General features: G+C 48.3%; 1 protein-coding gene across 3 annotated transcripts in view; it reads left to right on the top strand.

The window, feature by feature from the left end:
* LOC128352004 (uncharacterized) overlaps positions 1 to 17,845 on the top strand; it is a 35,901-nt gene extending 18,056 nt beyond the window's left edge. For 2 of the 3 annotated variants that reach the window (XM_053312137.1, XM_053312139.1), the window contains 9 exons: positions 20 to 139; positions 3,353 to 3,432; positions 4,444 to 4,756; positions 5,198 to 5,271; positions 7,094 to 7,177; positions 9,380 to 9,509; positions 12,459 to 12,584; positions 16,906 to 17,036; positions 17,306 to 17,845. In XM_053312137.1, the coding sequence (XP_053168112.1) occupies positions 20 to 139; positions 3,353 to 3,432; positions 4,444 to 4,756; positions 5,198 to 5,271; positions 7,094 to 7,177; positions 9,380 to 9,509; positions 12,459 to 12,584; positions 16,906 to 17,036; positions 17,306 to 17,392 (1,145 nt within the window). In that variant the 3' untranslated portion in view covers positions 17,393 to 17,845. The remainder of the gene's footprint in view (positions 1 to 19; positions 140 to 3,352; positions 3,433 to 4,443; positions 4,757 to 5,197; positions 5,272 to 7,093; positions 7,178 to 9,379; positions 9,510 to 12,458; positions 12,585 to 16,905; positions 17,037 to 17,305) is intronic. The other variant, XM_053312138.1, reaches the window with a different exon arrangement.
* The last annotated feature ends 466 nt before the right edge of the window (positions 17,846 to 18,311 follow it).

The following is an 18,311-nucleotide window of genomic DNA, read 5'->3' as shown; positions in this document are numbered from 1 at the left end:
ATCTACACCTCCTCTGCAGGCGCGGCGACTGGAGTGAGTGCTTCCATCTTTAGCTACCTCGCCCGATCCACCAATTCACAGGAGCGTGCCAGGGTGTTTTCGACTGTCATGGCTTGCCGGCAGGTTGGGTTGCTAATTGGTAAGGCTGTTTCCTCTACCATCCCCTCTTGGTTCCAGAAACCTGCAGTTATCCCTTTAGAGAGTCAACTGTGTGGTCCCTTTAAAGTTTCTGTAGTCTGACCTTCAGTACTGCGTCTTCCAGGATGCTTTTTTTTTTTTTTTTTTGGAAGAGCAAGGAGAGAAATGAGTCATGTTCAGTGGAGACACTCTGCAGAGTAGGCTGACTTCTTGTAGCAACTTAAATGGACCATCATTGACTTAATGTTTCAAGATCAGATTGCCCTGATCTTAAGACTGTGGATTTAAATGAAAATTTCCCACTTGGAAATTTATATTTCTTGAACAAGCATGTATACAAACTGAATGCTCTAACAATTAAAATGTGTCTGTCTGGCTTTTGTGATAGTAGCAGAAATGTGAGATTACTCTTTGCTTAACTAAGAGCTACTTTATTATATTTATTGCTGATTTGGTGCATTTTTATCCCACCCCATATATAAAACTCTGAGTGGTTTGCTATTTTAAAATACAAACAATTAAAACACTAAATAAATCAGTTTAAAATACAGACAACCAATTTTAATTAAAATGAAGAACTAAAACGAAGAAGTAAATAAAATAAACCCCCATCCCCGGATACCGTGTACCTTTGACCATTGTATCTGCAGATGATGGAGCTGTAGTCCAACATCTAAGGATGTGGCTGGACTACAATTCCCATCATCTCCAGCCACAAAGGGCATTGTGTCTGGGGTTTGATGGGAGTTGTAGTCCAACATTGGGGACCCAAGTTTGAGAACCCGTGCCCTCCATGATAAAGGTGCAAAGGGCCTTCTGCACGCCAACATGCATTTTTTTAATGCATAGGGGCACAGTTTGTCCCAATAGCCTCTCTACACGCGATCCAAATACTTTTTTAAAGTGGTATTTAGAATGTGTGTCGGGGGTGACCTGGATGAATTGCACCACGATGCCATTTAAGGAACAGTGCGCTGAGGTGTGTGGTGAGGGAAGGCGCAAATCTTTATTGCATGATGCAAGCTGGTTGGGCAAAATAATAGTCGCTGGTCCCGTCTGTTTGGGCCGGCATTTTCTTCCAGCTGCGATGCACGCCTGCGCGGTTGAGAGATCGTCGCAAGCCTTTGATGTCACGGGCCTGCAACGATCTCAGTTGCACAGGCGCATTGCAGTTGGAAAAAGACGCTGGCTCAAACAGACGGGCCAAGCGTCACTCTGGCCTCTGCTACCGCTGGCGGAGGGGGCACAGGGGAGAAGGACTGTTCCGCCCCTGCCCCTGCAGTCACCCCTTGGCCGGAGTAATGATTTTTTTTTTAAGAGACGGATGTTTGGCGGGGCAGGCACGGGGTGGCCTCCAGAGACTCCGGCCATTTGGAGGCCCTCCCTGACCTTGGAGGACCAGACCAGGTTCCCAAGGTCCAGTCATTAGGGCGCCTCTGCCTGGTCTTTAGGCCACGTTCAGAACTCTCAGTAGTAGAAGTAGTATTCTACTAACCCTGTTCATAGTGGTGTAATGTCCCCTGACTGCACTTTACCAAAAATGAGTGGATGAATCCCTGCCCTGAGTGGCTTACAGCCTAGATCAGGGACTTCAACTCCCATAATCCCCAGCCCTGGTGGCCTTTGGTTGGGAATTATGGGAGTTGAAGTCCAATAACATCTGGGGACCCAACGTTGTGAATCCCTGGTCTACATACTAGCATGAGAGAGACATTTGGCCCATTCACACATTATTAGTCACGGGCCCAGAGTCATCCAGAGAGTTTCATGGCTGAAGGGGGATTTAAACTCTGATCTCCCTGGCTCTAGTCCAGCACAATAACCACTACACCATGCTGGCGTGTGGTGTATTCAACACACGTACAATGAGTGTACAGTGTACACAGGTATAGTCATTCACATGTTATGCTGAACACAGGTACAGAAGTACACTTCCTATCTGTACCATGCATTTGAAGGGTCTGTATCCAGGTTCATTTTTAAAATGAGCATGGGTACAGTCATTTATATACATGTGTACGGATATCTGTACACTCATACTGTGTACTGTCTGAACTGAGCTACAGAGGAAGGGGTCCAACTTGGAAGTGGAGGCAGAAATGGGGACGATATTGCAATTATTTTGGTTATATGATGCATTGCAGCTGCCACAGCTTGAAAAAGCCAGTGTATAAAGCTCCATATTGCTGTGACTCAGTATTGCTGACACAAAGCCAGCATGGTGGTGTGGTTAGAGCGTTGGTCTAGAGCCAGGGAGATCTGAGTTCAAATCCCCCTTCAGCTATGAAACTCTCTGGGTGACTCTGGGCCCGTCACGTATCTTTGAGCCTAACCTACCTAACAGGTTTGTTGTGAAGATAAACATAACCGTTTATCAGGTACACCTCTCTGGACTCCGTGGAAGAAGAGCAGGATATAAATGTAGTAAATGTTTGACCACAAAACAGTACTGCAGTTGGAAAGATACATTAATAAGTTTGCAACTAAACAGAGTGTTTGTGTGTCCTAGGAGCATAATCCAAAGCTCTGGTTCTGTAGCTCACATGCATGACAGAATTCTCACATGCATGACAGAATTCTTTCTGCTTGGAGACTAGAGACAAGCTTCTCCGTGAAACTCTATATACATGCAAGGATACAAAGCAAGATAACTTACTTCAGGCCTAAGGGTAAAGTTGTGCCACCGAGTTGGTGTTGACTCCTGGTGCCCACAGAACCCTGTGGTTTTCTTGGTAGAATACAGGAGGGGTTTACCATTGCCATCTCCCACGCAGTATGAGATGATGCCCTTCAGCATCTTCCTATATCGCTGCTGCCCGATATAAGTATTTCCATAGTGTGGGATACATACCAGCGGGTATTCGAACCAGCAACCTCTGGCTCGCTAGGCAAGTTATTTCCCCGCTGCGCCATTAGGTGGCTACTGCAAGCCTAAGCTTGCCTACTTAGTGGCATGCATCTGTGACCCAGTCCTACGTCTTTCCAAAGACGAAAGCATCAATAATTGCCAGGTACAAACTACTTTCTTGGAGGATGGGAAGACAAGGGCAATCGATTGCAGGGGAAAAGATCAGTTCCACATTGCTAACAGAACTCCATGTTCTTCGCTAATATGAGTTTATAAAACCTCTAATGAAACCCAGAAGCCAGAGCCTTCCCCTGGTATATGTGGAGAGTTGTCTTGCTAAAATGCCGCCTATGCACACATTCCCAGGACCAGCCTGTAACCTCTTCCTGCGGCTCTGTAACGTCCAAGTGGGGCCCTTCGTGGTCAACAAGTTCACATCGCCTGGGGTGAGTAATAGAAGCTTGGCAATGAAACCAGTTGCTTCATGGGGGGCTCTCCCATGCTTGGACAGCCAGTTCCTGATCTGACCCCTGCAAAGTTCGGCAAGGGGGCAGCATGAAGGACGGTCCTTGCACAGCACCATTGCAAAGGTCTGATCCAGAGCTCCTTTGCAAGGGCACAGCATGAGGAGCAAGGGATGCCAGCAGCCTCGCCCTCATGCAGTGGCCAGACCAGGAGCTTCTGATTCCACTCCTGGAGGGAAAGTTGGCTCCTCTGAGCTGGTGGTTGCAGCGGCCGCTCCAGCTCCTTTGCGGCTTCCCTGCTGCTTCCTGCCCTTGGCCTGCTCAAAAAGCAGAGGGTGAGAAAGCCGGAGCAGGCGGAGGCGATTAAAACACTGCTCCAGCTTCTCTGCCCTCTCTGCCTCTTGAACAGGCAGAGGACAGAATGTGGCCGAGAGGGAGGCAGAGCGCTGTCTCTGGAAGAAAAGGTTTTTGGGAGGCGATGGCCAGCCTAGGTGGGGTGAGGTGGCTGGAGGCAGATCCAGGGGCTGCCAGCCTACTGCTTGTGGTGGCCACATCTCCTTGCCTCATTAGCAGGCTGTGACCATAACTTTGGATGCAGTGATGCAGGTTCGATCCCCGGCATCTCCAGGTGGGACTAGGAAAGACTCCTGCCTGAAACCTTGGAGAGAGCTGCCAGTTGGTGTAGAGTAGACAGTGCCAAGTTAGAGGGACCACGAGGTCTGACTCGGTATAAGGCCTCTTCCTGTGTTTTTATGAATAGCAAAAATTAAGACTCCGAAGACTAGTCACTTACTGCCCACCTCTGCTCTCCTCAGCTCAACCTCTGCCCCCACATGCACCCCTGTTTTGTGGAAGGTGGAGAGGGAAAGAATCCAAGCCCCTCCCTGCTCAGGGGCTCCCTCCCCTCTTGCTTTGGTCCTGCTTCTAATGCAGGCGGGATGGACTACACATCCACACTGAGTCCCTTTGCTTGGCCCTTGCTTTTGCCCACAGCTCTTCATGTGCCTGGTGTGGCTTCTGCTTCAGATCCTTGTCATGGTGATGTACCACGACCTGCCGCCACCAACTCTCCCCTCGAGGGTGGTGGCGGCAGCATCACATGATGTTCTGGAAGAGGAGGAGCCTCTCATGCAGCAGGAGGCTGGCCACGAGGAGGTGGCGGAGAGTGGCAGCTACGGGAGCACCTCGGCGGAACACCGGGTGCCAGTGTTGGGGGACGAGTGCCGGTATGTGCCCAATGGACACTTGGCTGATGAGGAGCCAGTCGGAGAGAAGAGCCCCTTCGAGGACTTCAGCTCCACAAGAGGTGAGCCCCTTTCCATGGGAGGGTGGGGGCCTGTCGCTCTCAAAAGCTCTCCTGCAGGAAGGCAAAGGGCAGAGTTAAGCAGATTTTTGGTATCTGGCCTGGAAGCTTAGGGGTAGTCTGATGAATGCTATTTTATCATGCTGCTGCGGTTGCCATCACCCCCACAACATTAGAGATTTCTTTTCAAGTGCATAAGTGGGGAAGGGTTCGTGCTGGGAGATCTTCGAGAATAGGATGTCTGTGGATGCAGGCGAGGTTCAAAAGAAAAGACAAGTATTGTTAGGGGCAGAGTGAAGGTTAATGCTCCATTATTTATTTATTTATTCATTCATCACACTTATATACTGCCCAGACTTTCATCTCTGGGCGGTTAGGGTGCGTGAGTATAGACATAGTGGGACCCAAGTATAATATCACAGGGTAGATGTCTTGTCATTACAGAGTATCTCAGGGAGGAGGTGGTAGTTCTGCTCACAGCTCAGTTCATCATCCTCTTCAATCAGATGGCACTAGAGGTAAGCATGTGCAGAGTGGGCAGGGAAAAGGGATTGGGGGATTTCCCAGTCAAGAAACCCTTGACTCAATGCAGAATTTGTAATAACACCAGGTGTGTTGTGGATATGCAGCACTTAACCGTTCTGGAAGGGCAGTTCTGTAGGGGTGCCTTCCACCTCTCATGAACTGGTTTTTCTGGTCACCATTAATACAGGGGACATGGTAGCAAACTGAGGCTGTTCGCTTTGAGACGGGTATGAACTCAGTCAAGCCATTAAGGGTATAGACTTTCACAGTATGGGTCATGAGGCATTGGGTCCCTGCTCATTAAAAACTTCTATATCTTAAAACATCCGAGAAAAGAATCTAAACTAAAATCATAACCCAGCTAGAAAATAAGATGCATATTAATACAGTAGGACCTCATTATTCGTGGATCCAACATCCGTGGTTTCGCATATCCACGGTTGGGTAATTGGCACCTGACTTTGGTATATGAAAGGAAACACTGGCAATTAATGGACCGGCGTGGAGCCAGAAATGACCTCTGAGGTCATTTCTTTGAGTTTTTTGGTGGGGTTTTTGCCGATTTTTTGCAATTCCCCATGCCATTCAGAACCTGACCCCCGCGATCCCATCGACTTAATGTCTTGGTATTTGTGGCTTCAGTATTCATGGCACTAGCTGAGAACAAAACCCCTGCAAATACAGAGGTCCTCCTGCATGTCAAAAATAGACAAAACATATAAGAGCTCTTCCCCAATATAATACATAAACCCAATAAACAATGTGTGAATTTTCAAGGATTAATACAATAGATTGCAAAACTATGAAGGCAAAACCCATTGATGAAATCCAAAGTCGTCATAAATATGTCAAGCAAGAGGAATAGATGAATCAAAATCTTATTTAAAATAGTCCCAAGTACTCATTCCAAATAGTAATCATTGTATATGGCAAAAAATAAAAAATAATGCATGGTTCAAAATCCACAAACAGAGAATCAAAGGTTCTTCCAGATTCAGAGACCTTTTTAGAAAAAATTCTTAAGATGTCAAATAATGGAAATCCAGATTTATAGACAAACAAACCAGGGAATTTGCTTTGCAATGCCAAACACGTTTTGACCTTCCACCAGTCTTCAGTGGCAGTCAGTAACCCTTTGCAAGCCATACAAATTTTAAGAAGAATCATATAGCTGTAGATATTTAAGGTGCATGCTCCTGGTTGACTTTCTCCCAAAGAGCCACACACACTAGTCTCCAGATGCAATCTAACTGCTTGAACGCACTGCTGCAAACAGAATTCTGAGAACAAGTCAGCTCTTCCTCCTTCTACATGGCAGGCCTTCAGATATTTGAAGATGGCCATTCTCTCTCCCCCTTCCCCCTCCCTTAGTTTTCTCTGCTGCAAGCTAAACATAGTTGGCTCCTTTAACCATTCCTCGTAGGTCTTGGTTTCCACACCTTTCCCCCTCCTGGTTGCCTCCAAACCCATCCCAGTTTATCCATGTCCTTCTGAAAATGTTGGCCCCAGAACTGGACGCAGTATTCCAAGTGAGGTCTGGGCCGCATGGAATAGAGAAGAACAATTCCACTTGTGATCAGGGCACTATGCTTCTGTTAATGCAAGTTAAGACTGCATTAGCTTTTTGAGCAGCGGCATCACACTGCTGGCTCATGTTAACTTGGCCCACTAAGACCTTTTTGCATGTCCTACTTAAGATCACTGCTTTTGAGTGGGCATAAGACTCTCAAAGGCTAAAATGAAGAATAACTCTGGGGAAGTCCTTTTGTTCCACCCACCACACAATGTTGCTCCTGCCCTTTCCTGCCTCCTTAGACCATGTTGACCCCCTTCACCCAGCAGTACTTGGGCTTTGGAGACTTGGAGAACAGCATCATGTATTTCTTGAGTGGCGTGGAGGTGAGTATCGAACCCTGTGCCGCATATAACCTTCAGGCCTGTAACTGAGTGGTGTGTATGCACATACTGTATTTGTTTTACGTGAGTGACTGTTCATTCCTTGCAGCATTTCTCCCTGACTCCTTAATTTGATCTTGAGTGGAGACAGATCAGAGCCAAAAGTTCCTTCAGGGAGATTTGGCTTCCGACGGTATACGCAGGCACAAACAGGCACAAACAGACCCTGCAGCTTTTTTGAACCTCACTAAAACCTGCCAGACCTGTGCTGAGCACATGCACCACAAGGAGAGGTCACTCTCTGAAGCTACCTTCTGTAGGACCTGAATTTGTTTTAGAATTTTGGTCAGGATTGGCAGATCATGGATAGGAGCCAGTGATCTTCACTATTTTTCAAGTTGGGGTCACTTTGGCAAAAAAACAAAAACCCTTCAATAGATGAGAGCTATTTCCCACTGTGCTGATCTCCACACAGGACTGTGCTTTTCTCCGTGTCGGAAGGGACCTTTTAAGAGAGATGGAACCCTCTCTTAAGAGCTCTAGGAGGAAAGCAGTGGGAAAGGCGACACTTCCCAGCACTCTGTGCAGGCCCCTCAAGATAGTGCAGGAGCTCAAGAATGCCCAGTTTCCAATAAAGGAGAGCACTGCATGGTGAGAAGGGTCATCTCCACATGGCCGGGGGGCGGTGGGCGGGCTATGCAGAGTATTCCACTTGGACTGAAGTTCCACACTGGCCTAATAAACAGTCTGGGAGCCGTGCTTACGATTAATGGGGGCCACCAATGGCCCTCGGACCTTACACTGAACAAGAGCATCCCAAGGTGGTTGGCCAGTTAGAGAAGGGGAGTTATACCTTAAGAAGGTTTCCATATGTTCCCTTTCCCCACCCTTTTCTAAGGGTGGGGAAAGGGAGCATATGGAAACCTACTTTCCTGTTTGCTATCTCAAGATTTACTCTTATATATTATAAGAAGAGTCCTGAAGGATTATACCAAAGATCTATCAAGTCCAGTATCTTGTTTCCGACAGTGGCCAACCAGATACTTCTGGGAAGCCCACAAGTAGGAGATGAAAGCATGCCTCCCTCTCCTGCTGTGATTCCCCTGTGACTGGTGTTACAGTGGTATACGACTTCTGAACCAGGAGGTTCCATTTGGTCATCCTAACTAACTGCCATGAATTGAGGAGAAACCTATAGCCCTATTCAAACATCACGTTGTGCCTGTATTCAGATGTCTGAGCACAGCTACATTTTTGTGTGAATGATTGTACGTGTGTTCATTTTAAAAGTGAACCTGGGTACAGACCCCTTACAAACATGGTACAGACAGGAAGTGTACTGCTGTACCTGTGTTCAACATAATGTGTGAACATTATGACATACATACAGATCTGTACTCATGTACACTCAGGTGTGTTGAGCAGAATCTATGAGTAGGGCTTACATATTTGTTCAACCCCCTTTCGAAACCATCTAAGCTAGTGGTCATTCCATCTTGTGGCAGTGAATCCTGTATAGCAGGGGTTCCCAACCTTGGTTCCTTAGATGGTGTTGGACTACAACTCCCATCATGCCCATGTTTCAGCCATTGTGGCTGGGGATGATGGGAAGTTGTATTCCAAGAACTGCAAAACAAAGCTGGGAACTCTTGCTATGCATTGTGTCTTGCATGAAGAATTGCTTCCCTCTCCTGTCCTGAATCTCCTGCCAATCAGTTTGACTAGATGGCTCCAAGTTCTGATGTTGGGAGATGGAGAAAAACGGTTCCTTAGACACCACTTTCATATTGTGCAGGATTTAATAAACCTCAGTCATGTTCCTCTCATGGTTGCCATTTTCCTAAACTAATGTTGTAGCCCAGGGCTACTCACCTTTGTAGCCTTTCCTCCATAGGGAAGGTGCTCCTGGTCACCCTGGATGCTCTTTTCTGGCTCAGCAATTCCTTCGTATAAGATAAGAATGGCTGGTCAAAAAGAGAGCTCTGCCCGATGCTTCCATAACTCTTTCCCAAGTTCACTGCCCAAAAGCTTCTTCATGTATCTGGAATGGAACGACCTGCTCATGTATTCTGTGAGCAAAGGAGATAAGCCGCCTTTCAGGACCTGATACTACACCCCATACCAACTCCTCCGGTGCATGCAGGGTCCTTGAATTAAAGCATCAACTAGGCCCTCGGTTAAGCTTGTTGGTTCTCCTTCCTCTAGGTCATTTGTAGCTTCTTCCTGGTACGCTGCCTCAGCACCCGCCTGACTGATCGTGTCGTCCTGGTAATCGGCCTGGTCATCTGCAACATGGCCGGTGTCTGGTGCTTGATCTTCCTGGCTCAGCCCAGAGGTAATGATGTTGAACTGCTGGCAAGAGGCAGTGAAGGGCTACCTTGTCATTTCCCTCTTTAATAAAACCACATGTCTGTCAAACTTTGGCCTGTTCAGACATAATGCTAAACCTACGGCTTAATCTGGGGTGAGCCTCACTCTCCAGGTCACTCTCACGTGCGCGTGCTCTCGCGCACTCTCTCTCTCGTGCGCGCTCTCTCTCTCTCGTGCTCTCTCACTCCCATGCGCACTCTCTCTCTCGCGCGCGCACGCGCTCTCTTTCTCTTGCGCTCCCTTTCTCTTGCGCTCTCTCTCTCTAAAGCACTCTCACGCACTCTCTCTCTCTCTCGCTCTCTCTCTCATATGTGCACGCTCTCTCTCGGGCGCTCTCTCTCTCTCTCTCTAAAGCGCTCCATCTCTCTCTCTCGCGCGCGCTCCCTCTCTCTCACACGCGCTCTCTCTCTCTCGTGCGCTCTCACTCTCTCTCGCGCACTCTCTTTAGTGCTCGCTCTCTCTCCCTCACACACTCTCTCACGCTCTCTCTCTCATGCGCACTCTCTCTCTAAAGCGCTCTTTCACGCGTGCACTCTCTCTCGCACACACTCTCTCTCTCACATGCGCCCTCTCTCGCGTGAGAGAGTGCGTGTGAGAGAGAGCGCTTTAGAGAGAGAGCGCTCTCTCTTGCACACGCTCTCTCTCTCTCTTTCTCTCATGTGTACTCTCTCTCTCTCTCTCTCCAGTGAGAGAGAGCGCGTGCGAGAGAGCGAGAGAGCGAGTGAGAGAGCGCTTTAGAAAGAGAGTGCTCTCTCTTGCTCTCTCTCACTCGCGCTCTCTCTCTTGCCCACTCTCTCTCTCGCGTGTTCTCTCTCTCTCTCTCTCTCTCTCTCTCATGCATGAGGGGAGGAGATTTAAAGCTTCTATATTTACAGATTGGAACAAGCCATGGTTTCCCTGTTTGATCCTGACTTGCTCACTGGTTTGATAAAGCCACAGTTTCCCACATTTGGATGAAATGGGAAACTATGGCTTGATCCAAGCTGCAAATGGAAGTTTTAAACATCCCTCCCCTTGTATGTGGAGGAGAAGCATCAGTCTGAGGCTCTCTGTGTCTTACATGCTTACAGGAAAACCATGTTCCCGAGCTGGGTCTCTGCCAGTTTGTCTGCTTTATTTGTAAACTACCTGACATATAATATCTCCAGGCAGTTTACATATAATTCAGAAAAGTTAATAGCAGCAATTAAAACAGTTCACTATATATAATTATAATGGTATACTGGAGAACCCTGTTCTGTGCCGGGAGCGGGGCGGGTAGTGAAACAGCGGATAATGGGGCATTAGGGCAATGGGAATTGAGGGGTTAGGTTTCTGACGCAGCGGGCAAAAGGGTGAAAACGGCATGATGGGGCTGATGCAAAGGCTGCAGAAGGGCTGACAAAAACAGGATGAAAAATGGCCTGAAAGTGGGGAGAGTTGTGGGTGGGGGGAGTGCCCTACCGTGCTCAGTCTGTCCCTGTCCCGCAATGCCCCCCAAATGCTGCAATTTTTTTTAAAATTAAAAATTGTGGGGGGCGTTTTCTTTAAAAACAAAAAACAAAACACCAACCAGAAACTGTCTCCCTTACACAAAATGGTGGGCAGAAATGTTATTTATTTATTTATTTGATTTCTATACTGCCTTTCCAAAAATGGCTCAGGGCGGTTTACGCAGAAAAATAATAAATAAATAAGATGACTCCCTGTCCCCAAAGGGCTCACAATCTAAAAGAAACATGACACCAGCAACAGTCACTGGAGGGGTACTGTGCTGGGGGTGGATTGGGCCAGTTACTCTCCCCCTGCTAAAGAAAGAGAATCACCACGTTAAAAGGTCCCTCTTTGCCTTGGAGGTCATTTCTGCCCACCCCAACCCGCTTATGCTGTGGGGGTTTTGCTGTTTTTTTTCTACGTATAACGTGGTTGGGTGCCAATTTCTCGACTGAGCATATGCGAAACTGTGGATGTCGGATTACAGGGTTCTCCTATATATGCATGAATGTGTGTTTACTTACACTCGTACACTCTAAACTAAAAGCCTGAAGAAACAGGTGTGTCTTAAGAGCTTTCTTGAAGGCCACCAGAGATAGGGAGGCTCTTATTCCGATATGGAGCGCGTTCCAAAGTCCCAGGCCGGCCATAGAGAAGGCTTAGTCAGGAGTCCCCACCAAACAAGCCAGAGGCAACTGCAATTGGAATTCTCCTGATCAAATCGGCAGGTAGCAGGGTTTATGACTAAGGCGGCACTTTCGTAAATACCAGGGGCCCAAGCCAAACTTGGATGGAAGTGATGTTGCGTACATGGCATGTCAAAATACTTAATGCCAGCTTTTGCCTGGTACCTGGTGGACTTCTTTTTGTCCCCTTGCTCCCAGGTGATGTGTTTGGGACTGGGAGATGGATAGAGTGTTCATTAATAAAGGTTCTCTCTGGCTGAAGGCTGTCCCATGGCATGACATGCAACACCTGCCCAGGGTCACACTTTGCTATTCCGGTTCAAGTACACAAGGTTGCCATAGTTAGTACATATGGGACCTGCTCTAACCAAACACGTAGAACTAATTTCATGGCGGGTGGGAACACTTGCTGCAAAGTGAAGATGAACATTGACACAAACCAATTTATTTCAGGTATATCGCTTGATGAGGGCACTATTAAAGGGTAACTTGTCTCAGAACCTTGTTTCACACATGCAAGAGATAAAGTTTGTTTTCCCAGTGTCTCAATCAAGTGACCGATGTATGAAAATGTGAGCCCCAGCCCTTGTGTGAGAAGTGACTCCAGTGAAAACCATTGCATCGGAGAAGAGGGGAGACCCTAGCAAAGTTAGTGCCCGCTCACATTTGCAAGCCACCCTTGATGCTGGCAACGAACACATGTGTGAATCAGTCCTGAAGAAAACCTTCTCTGTCCACTTTGTCCTTGTTGTCAGCAGGTAGCTTTGCTGTCCTTCTCGCAGAGCTGGTGGTGGGCATATTCCTGAAGGTCCTGGGCCTGCCCTTTGTTGCAGTCTCCCAGATGTCGCTCTTCTCCAAGGTCACGGCTGAGAAAACGCAAGGTGAGTCTCTGCCTCTCCCATGGACAGTGGCACTTCAGGGGGAAATGGGCAGCCTTGGTTTTTCATTTGTCTCCCTCCTGGGAGGTTCTCCCAACACAGGGCCTCCTTTTACTTGGATTGATTGCTGCTGGTTGGGAAAGGAGACACCTTTTTTTCTTTCTTTTTTTAAAGTGGTGGTTCTTTTGTAAATGGTTGGGGGACAGTGTGGTGGGGGGAGAACAGTGGTCCCTACTCAGCCCTGGCCAGGTATCCTTCCAGTGACTCTTGCTGGTGTCTCTTAGATTATGAGCCCTTTTGAGACAGGGAAGTATCTTTCTATGAAAACTCCTTTGGGAACTTTTCTTTTTTGGTTGAAAAGTGCTCTCTCTCTCTCTCTCTCTCTCTCTCTCTCTCTCTGTCTCTCTCTCTCTCTCTCTCTCTCTCTCTCTCTCTCTCTCTCTCTCTCTCTCTCTCTCTATGAATTCTGAAGAATAATGTAACGTGCCGCTTCAGGCTGCAAATGGATAATACTATTGCTATTTTATTTTATTTTATTTTATTTTATTTTATTTTATTTTATTTCATTCATTCATTCATTCATTCATTTTCTATACCGCCCTTCCAAAAATGGCTCAGGGCGGTTTATTATACTCCTCCATTGCAAAGTGTAGAGATGGCAGGTGATTGAACCTGATACAGTTAGCAAGGAGAGATGTATCAAATTGCTCAATGTGCCTGGGGGAGACCCCTGTAAGCTCTTATGGCCAAACCAATGTGCCTCCAAAGAAGAATTTATCTCCTGCTTGTATGTATCAAAGAATTAAAGTAAGTTACCCTCTACTGCTGCCCTCATCAAGGATATATATGCAATAAATAAAAGCTCATGTCAGTGTGGGGGCTGGGCACTACCACAGGCCCCACACCCACCTAACTGACCCCTGGACCCCCAGTACATGCTTCGGGGACAAGAGTCAGACAACAGGCTTCTGCTTTCACAGCTCCTGCCCAGAAACCCCCATTAGCCAATAGCAGGATCTTCCAGAGTCCCTGGCATCCTCATGAAGTCTCCAGGGATACTCCCATTGGCTGACGGGGAAGACAGAAGGAGGAGCTTCTGAATGAGTCTCTTGGCCAAGAGATTTGTGCGACAGCTTCTTTTTCCTGCCCTCCCCTGTCCCCATTGGCCCATGAGCTGCTCTTTCTCCTACATTCCAAGGAGAGGGGCTGCCAATACAGCCAACGCTCTTTCCCATACTCCAGTGAGCTTGGACCTGTTCCGATGGACATGGTCATCTACACAGGATAATGTTGGGGCTGCGGCGAGAACATGCCCACCCCAATGCCATTTAAACAGGACTGCTCAACCCAGGCCCCCCAGCTGTTTTTGGACTACAACTCCCAGAATCCCCAGCTGCAGTGGCCAATAGCCAGGGATTACAGGAGTTGTAGGCAGGCCAAAGCTGAGCAGCCTCGCATTTAAGGCACATGCCAGTGCATTCCCAGCACGTCCTTTAATCCTGTGTGAAGAATGTTCATTGGAACCAACCCCTCTACATGCATGGCAAAACCCTGTTTAAAGGATGCCCCAGCTCGTCCTTTGGTGGTGACAGGGCAGGTGCATTATTATTTATTCATGTATATATCATGTATATACCACCTCATACAAAATGTCTGGGCAGTTTATAAATTAGACAAAGCCCTAAATAATATAAAACAAAATAACCATCAGTAAAACATTATAAACAAGGAGCCTGAGAAAATGGGTGCATTTTTGAGAGTCACTTAAAAACAGCCAGAGATAGGGAGGATCTGATTTCGTTTGGGAGTGTGTTCCAGAGCCCTGGGGTAACCCTAGAGAGGGCCCAGTTACGCGTCCTTGCCAAATGAGAGGGTCCTTGCCCAACGAGAGACTCTTATGGTTAAATGAGACACTTTTACGCCAAACGAGAGACAGTTATGGGTCCTTGCCAAATGAGAGACTTGCGGTTTGGGTGATATACCAATGTGTTAAATAAAAATAATAAAAACAAGCTGGTGGTAAGTGAAACCAGTCCTCCCCTGATGACCTTAGTAGGCATCAAGGTTCACGAAGAAGGGGTTTTGTTAAATACCCTGGGCCCAAGCCATTCAGGGCTTTATTGGTATGTAAAAAGCTTTCTTCATCTGAGCCCACCCCATATGGGAAGGGGCAGCACACAATGGTGGACCCAGTGCAGGGCTTTCCCCCAGGGCCCTTAGTACCTGCCATGATTCAGTTCAGGATGCAGGCTAGTACACTATTGTGAATGAGGAGCAGCTATTTGGCCTGCACTGTGATGGTGGTGATCAGTGTCTACAGTGTTGCTTGTAGGGGCTGCAGCTCAGTCCCAGCGCACTTGCTTTGTATGCTTTTGCATCCGGGCTCTCCTTGGCATCTCCCACTAGGGTAGGGAAAGACCCTTCTCTGAAACCCTGGTTGTCTGGATAGAGGGACTGGGGCACCTAATTTGTGCCTCTACATTCACCCTGTAGCTGTGCTGGACTGTTCTTATCTCTCATTTCTCTGTGTGTCTCGGTGGCACTCACGGCGGGGAGCAGTCTCTTGTTTCCCCTTCCGGATTTCTGTTTCCCAGGCCAGTGTTCTCTTCCTGATCAGGCCGGGTCCAGTTACTGCCCGGTCGTGCCCTCTTGATCACCTCCTTTGCAGAGCTTGGTGACTGGTGGTGTCGCTTTTCTCTCGACCCGGATTTCTTTCTCTCTCTGTCCCTTGATATCTGCCACTCCTGAGCAGCAAAGCCCTGTTGCAAAATCTTTCCAGTCCTGGGAGGGGACGGTCTTCTTTTTCTTTTTTTCTTTTGCCTAGTGTCTGTGTCCTCCTCTGTTCAAGTCACCAAAGTAAAATGCCAGATCTGGCTTCATTAGCTCTGGTGTAGGTCAGTGTCCCCCCAAACAGGGATTCCCAGATGTCGTTGACTACAACTGCCATAACCCCAAGCAAAAGCCATTGCAGCTGGGGATTCTGGGAGTTGTAGTCAACAATGTCTGGGAATCCCTGTTAGAGGGAACACTGGTGTAGGCCAACATGTACAGCTGCCCCTTGAGCGTAGTGAGGGGAGGGAGTGTGGGAAGCACTTAGGCCAGAATGCAGAATTCTACAATGACTTGCTAAAGCTAAAAAGGGTGCAGTTGGCACAGGCGGCAAGGGTCTCTAACTACAGCTCTGCTACTTGCGCTTGGCGACAGTCAACTTGCAGATGTCTGCCCAGGGTACCACTTGGTCAAGTGTAGTTCTCTTAGGGGCATAGCAAGCTGCCTTATACAGAGTCGGGCCATTGGTCTCTCTAGCTCAGTATTGTCAACACTGACTGGCAGCAGCTCTCCAAGGTTCCAGGCAGGAGTCTCTCCCAGGGTCTGCCCTGGTCGCATTTGAATGGGAGACCACATGTGGGCACTACAAGATATTCCCCCTCAGGGGATGGAGCTGCTCTGGGAAGAGCAAAAGGTTTCGTTCACTCCCTGGCAGCATCTCCAAGATAGGGCTGAGAGAGATTCCTGCCTGCAACCTTGGAGAAGCCGCTGCCAGTCTGTGAAGACAATACCAACCTAGATAGACCAATGATCTGACTCAATATATGGCAGCTTCCTATGTTCCTATGACCTTCTGTCTGCAAACTGATGCTCTTCCACTGAGCTAGGGCCCCATCCCTTAAGGGCGGCACCCTGCAGCAGGTTTCCCTGGCTCTCCTTGGCAGCTCCCACTAGGATAGGGAAAGACCCCTACCCTAGAATAAAACTTTCCCTACCCTAGGGAAAGTGTTGACATGTAGTTGCCCATCCAAATGAAAACCAAGGTGAATACTGCTTAGCAAAGGGGACAATTCATGTTCGCTACTGCAAGACCGGCTCTCCACCTTCTTCCTCCTGTTCATCATGTCTTTCTCTCCCTGGTGCACAATGTATGCTGCTGCTGTGGACTAGGAGTGGGCAAAGGGCCAAAGGTACTAACCCAATACCTCAGAGGTCTAGTTCCAACAGAGGTGGTAAGCTTGTGTCTAGAATACTGCAAGGGAGGGGGGCGGTTCCTGTGGATAAATGCCTCTTCATACACACATTAAAGGTCCATCTGCAACAAACAAACAAACAAAAACCCTAGTACATCAGGAAGATTTTGTTTTCTGTATGCAAAACATATTGTACAGAGGCTATTGGAGATGGCAATATGATTGGACCCATAGAAAGATGTGGGTCTTGGCTGCAGATGCCTGCATCCAGACCAAAATCACCCCAAACCAAATCCTGCTTCTATGGAGGTGCAAGGTGGTAGAAACTGAGCATCCCCCAACTTCTCTCCCTCCTTCTGCAGGACTCAGCCAGGGCCTCCGCCGCTCTGTAGGGGGCATTGCAACCATCCTCGGACCTCTGTGGGCTGGGGGCTTGACTGGGAATCTTTACATCATGCTGGGGGTAATGATGGGGCTTCTGAGCCTACTGACGGTGAGTGCCTTTAGACCAACCTCTTGTTCTTCCTTTCCTCCCCTCTCCCCGTTGGAGTACTGGATCCTGTTCCGGGCTTCCTGGGGTGCATACAGTCTGGGGCTGCACAACTCTGGATGATGGGAGTTGTAGTCCCATCATCCCCAGGCGTGGTGGCCAATAGTCGGAGATGGTCAACACCACCAGGAGGGCCAAAATTGTGCAGCCCTGCCCTAGGCCTTGCTTCAGCCCCGCCTCTCTGTTGACCCACTCCGCTTCTCCTCCCATAGATGATGGTGGGGCTCTCGTACACTTACCTGGTGGAACCGCCGAGGGAGTACCAGTCAGAAGTGACCCAAGATGAATGCAGCTCATGAGCGCCCCATTGGCTGGAGGTGCGTTCGAAGGAACGGACGAGCTTGTGCTGCCCCAGGGGAGAGGAATAGCCGTCACGCCTGGCGGTGCAGTGTGTGTGTGGCTTTTGATCCCCAGGAGCCAAGTGGGGTCCAGAGAAGCTGGCGGCGGAATCTGCTTTGGCAGAGGTGGAGGAGTTGGCGATGGAAAGCTCTGGTCTTTTTCTTTTTTTGCCGCCCAGCATGTCCGTACAGAGCACTTGATTCTCGAATCTTCACACAAAACTGTCTGACCCTTTTCTCGATGTTGTGCCGGTTAGGATGATGCAGAGCATGGGCGCGTGCAGGTGGGCAGAAAGCCGCTTGAGGGGTGTGTGCGTGCGTGATCCTTTTTTCTTTTTCTTTTTTACAGTATTCAACCAATTGTCACATAGTTTTAGCCAATAAAGATATTTAAAATCATTGACAGAAATGCAAGAGGTGGCTCCTCTCAATTTGTGTCTGTTGGGATAAATCCAGTTTCGGGTAATTCAAAATCCCATCCTTGCTCTTATATTGTAAGGTAAGGTAAAGTTGTGCCGTCCAGTCGGTGTGGACTCCTGGCGCCCACAGAGCCCTGTGGTTGTCTTTGGTAGAATACAGGAGGGATTTACCATTGCCACCTCCTGCACAGTATGAGATGATGCCTTCCAGCATCTTCCTAGATCGCTGCTGTCTGATAGAGTACCCGCGGGGATTCGAACTGGCAACCTTCTGCTTGTTAGTCAAGTATTTCCCCACTGCACCACTTAAGGTGTTGTTCGCTAAATTGCCATGCAAATAGATACACCCCCCAGGCCTTTCCTCTCTGGAGCCTAGAGAGGTAAGGAGTGAAAAGGCTCTTTGGCCAAACAACCTGACAGGTAAAGTTGCCTCTTTGGGACTGGGGTTCAAGTGGCACCCC

This window comes from Hemicordylus capensis, chromosome 3 (assembly GCF_027244095.1).
Source record: "Hemicordylus capensis ecotype Gifberg chromosome 3, rHemCap1.1.pri, whole genome shotgun sequence".
Classification (NCBI taxonomy): Eukaryota; Metazoa; Chordata; class Lepidosauria; order Squamata; family Cordylidae; genus Hemicordylus; species Hemicordylus capensis.
The sequence above is the reverse complement of the archived record's forward strand: the minus strand, read 5'-3'. Positions and strand labels throughout refer to the sequence as shown.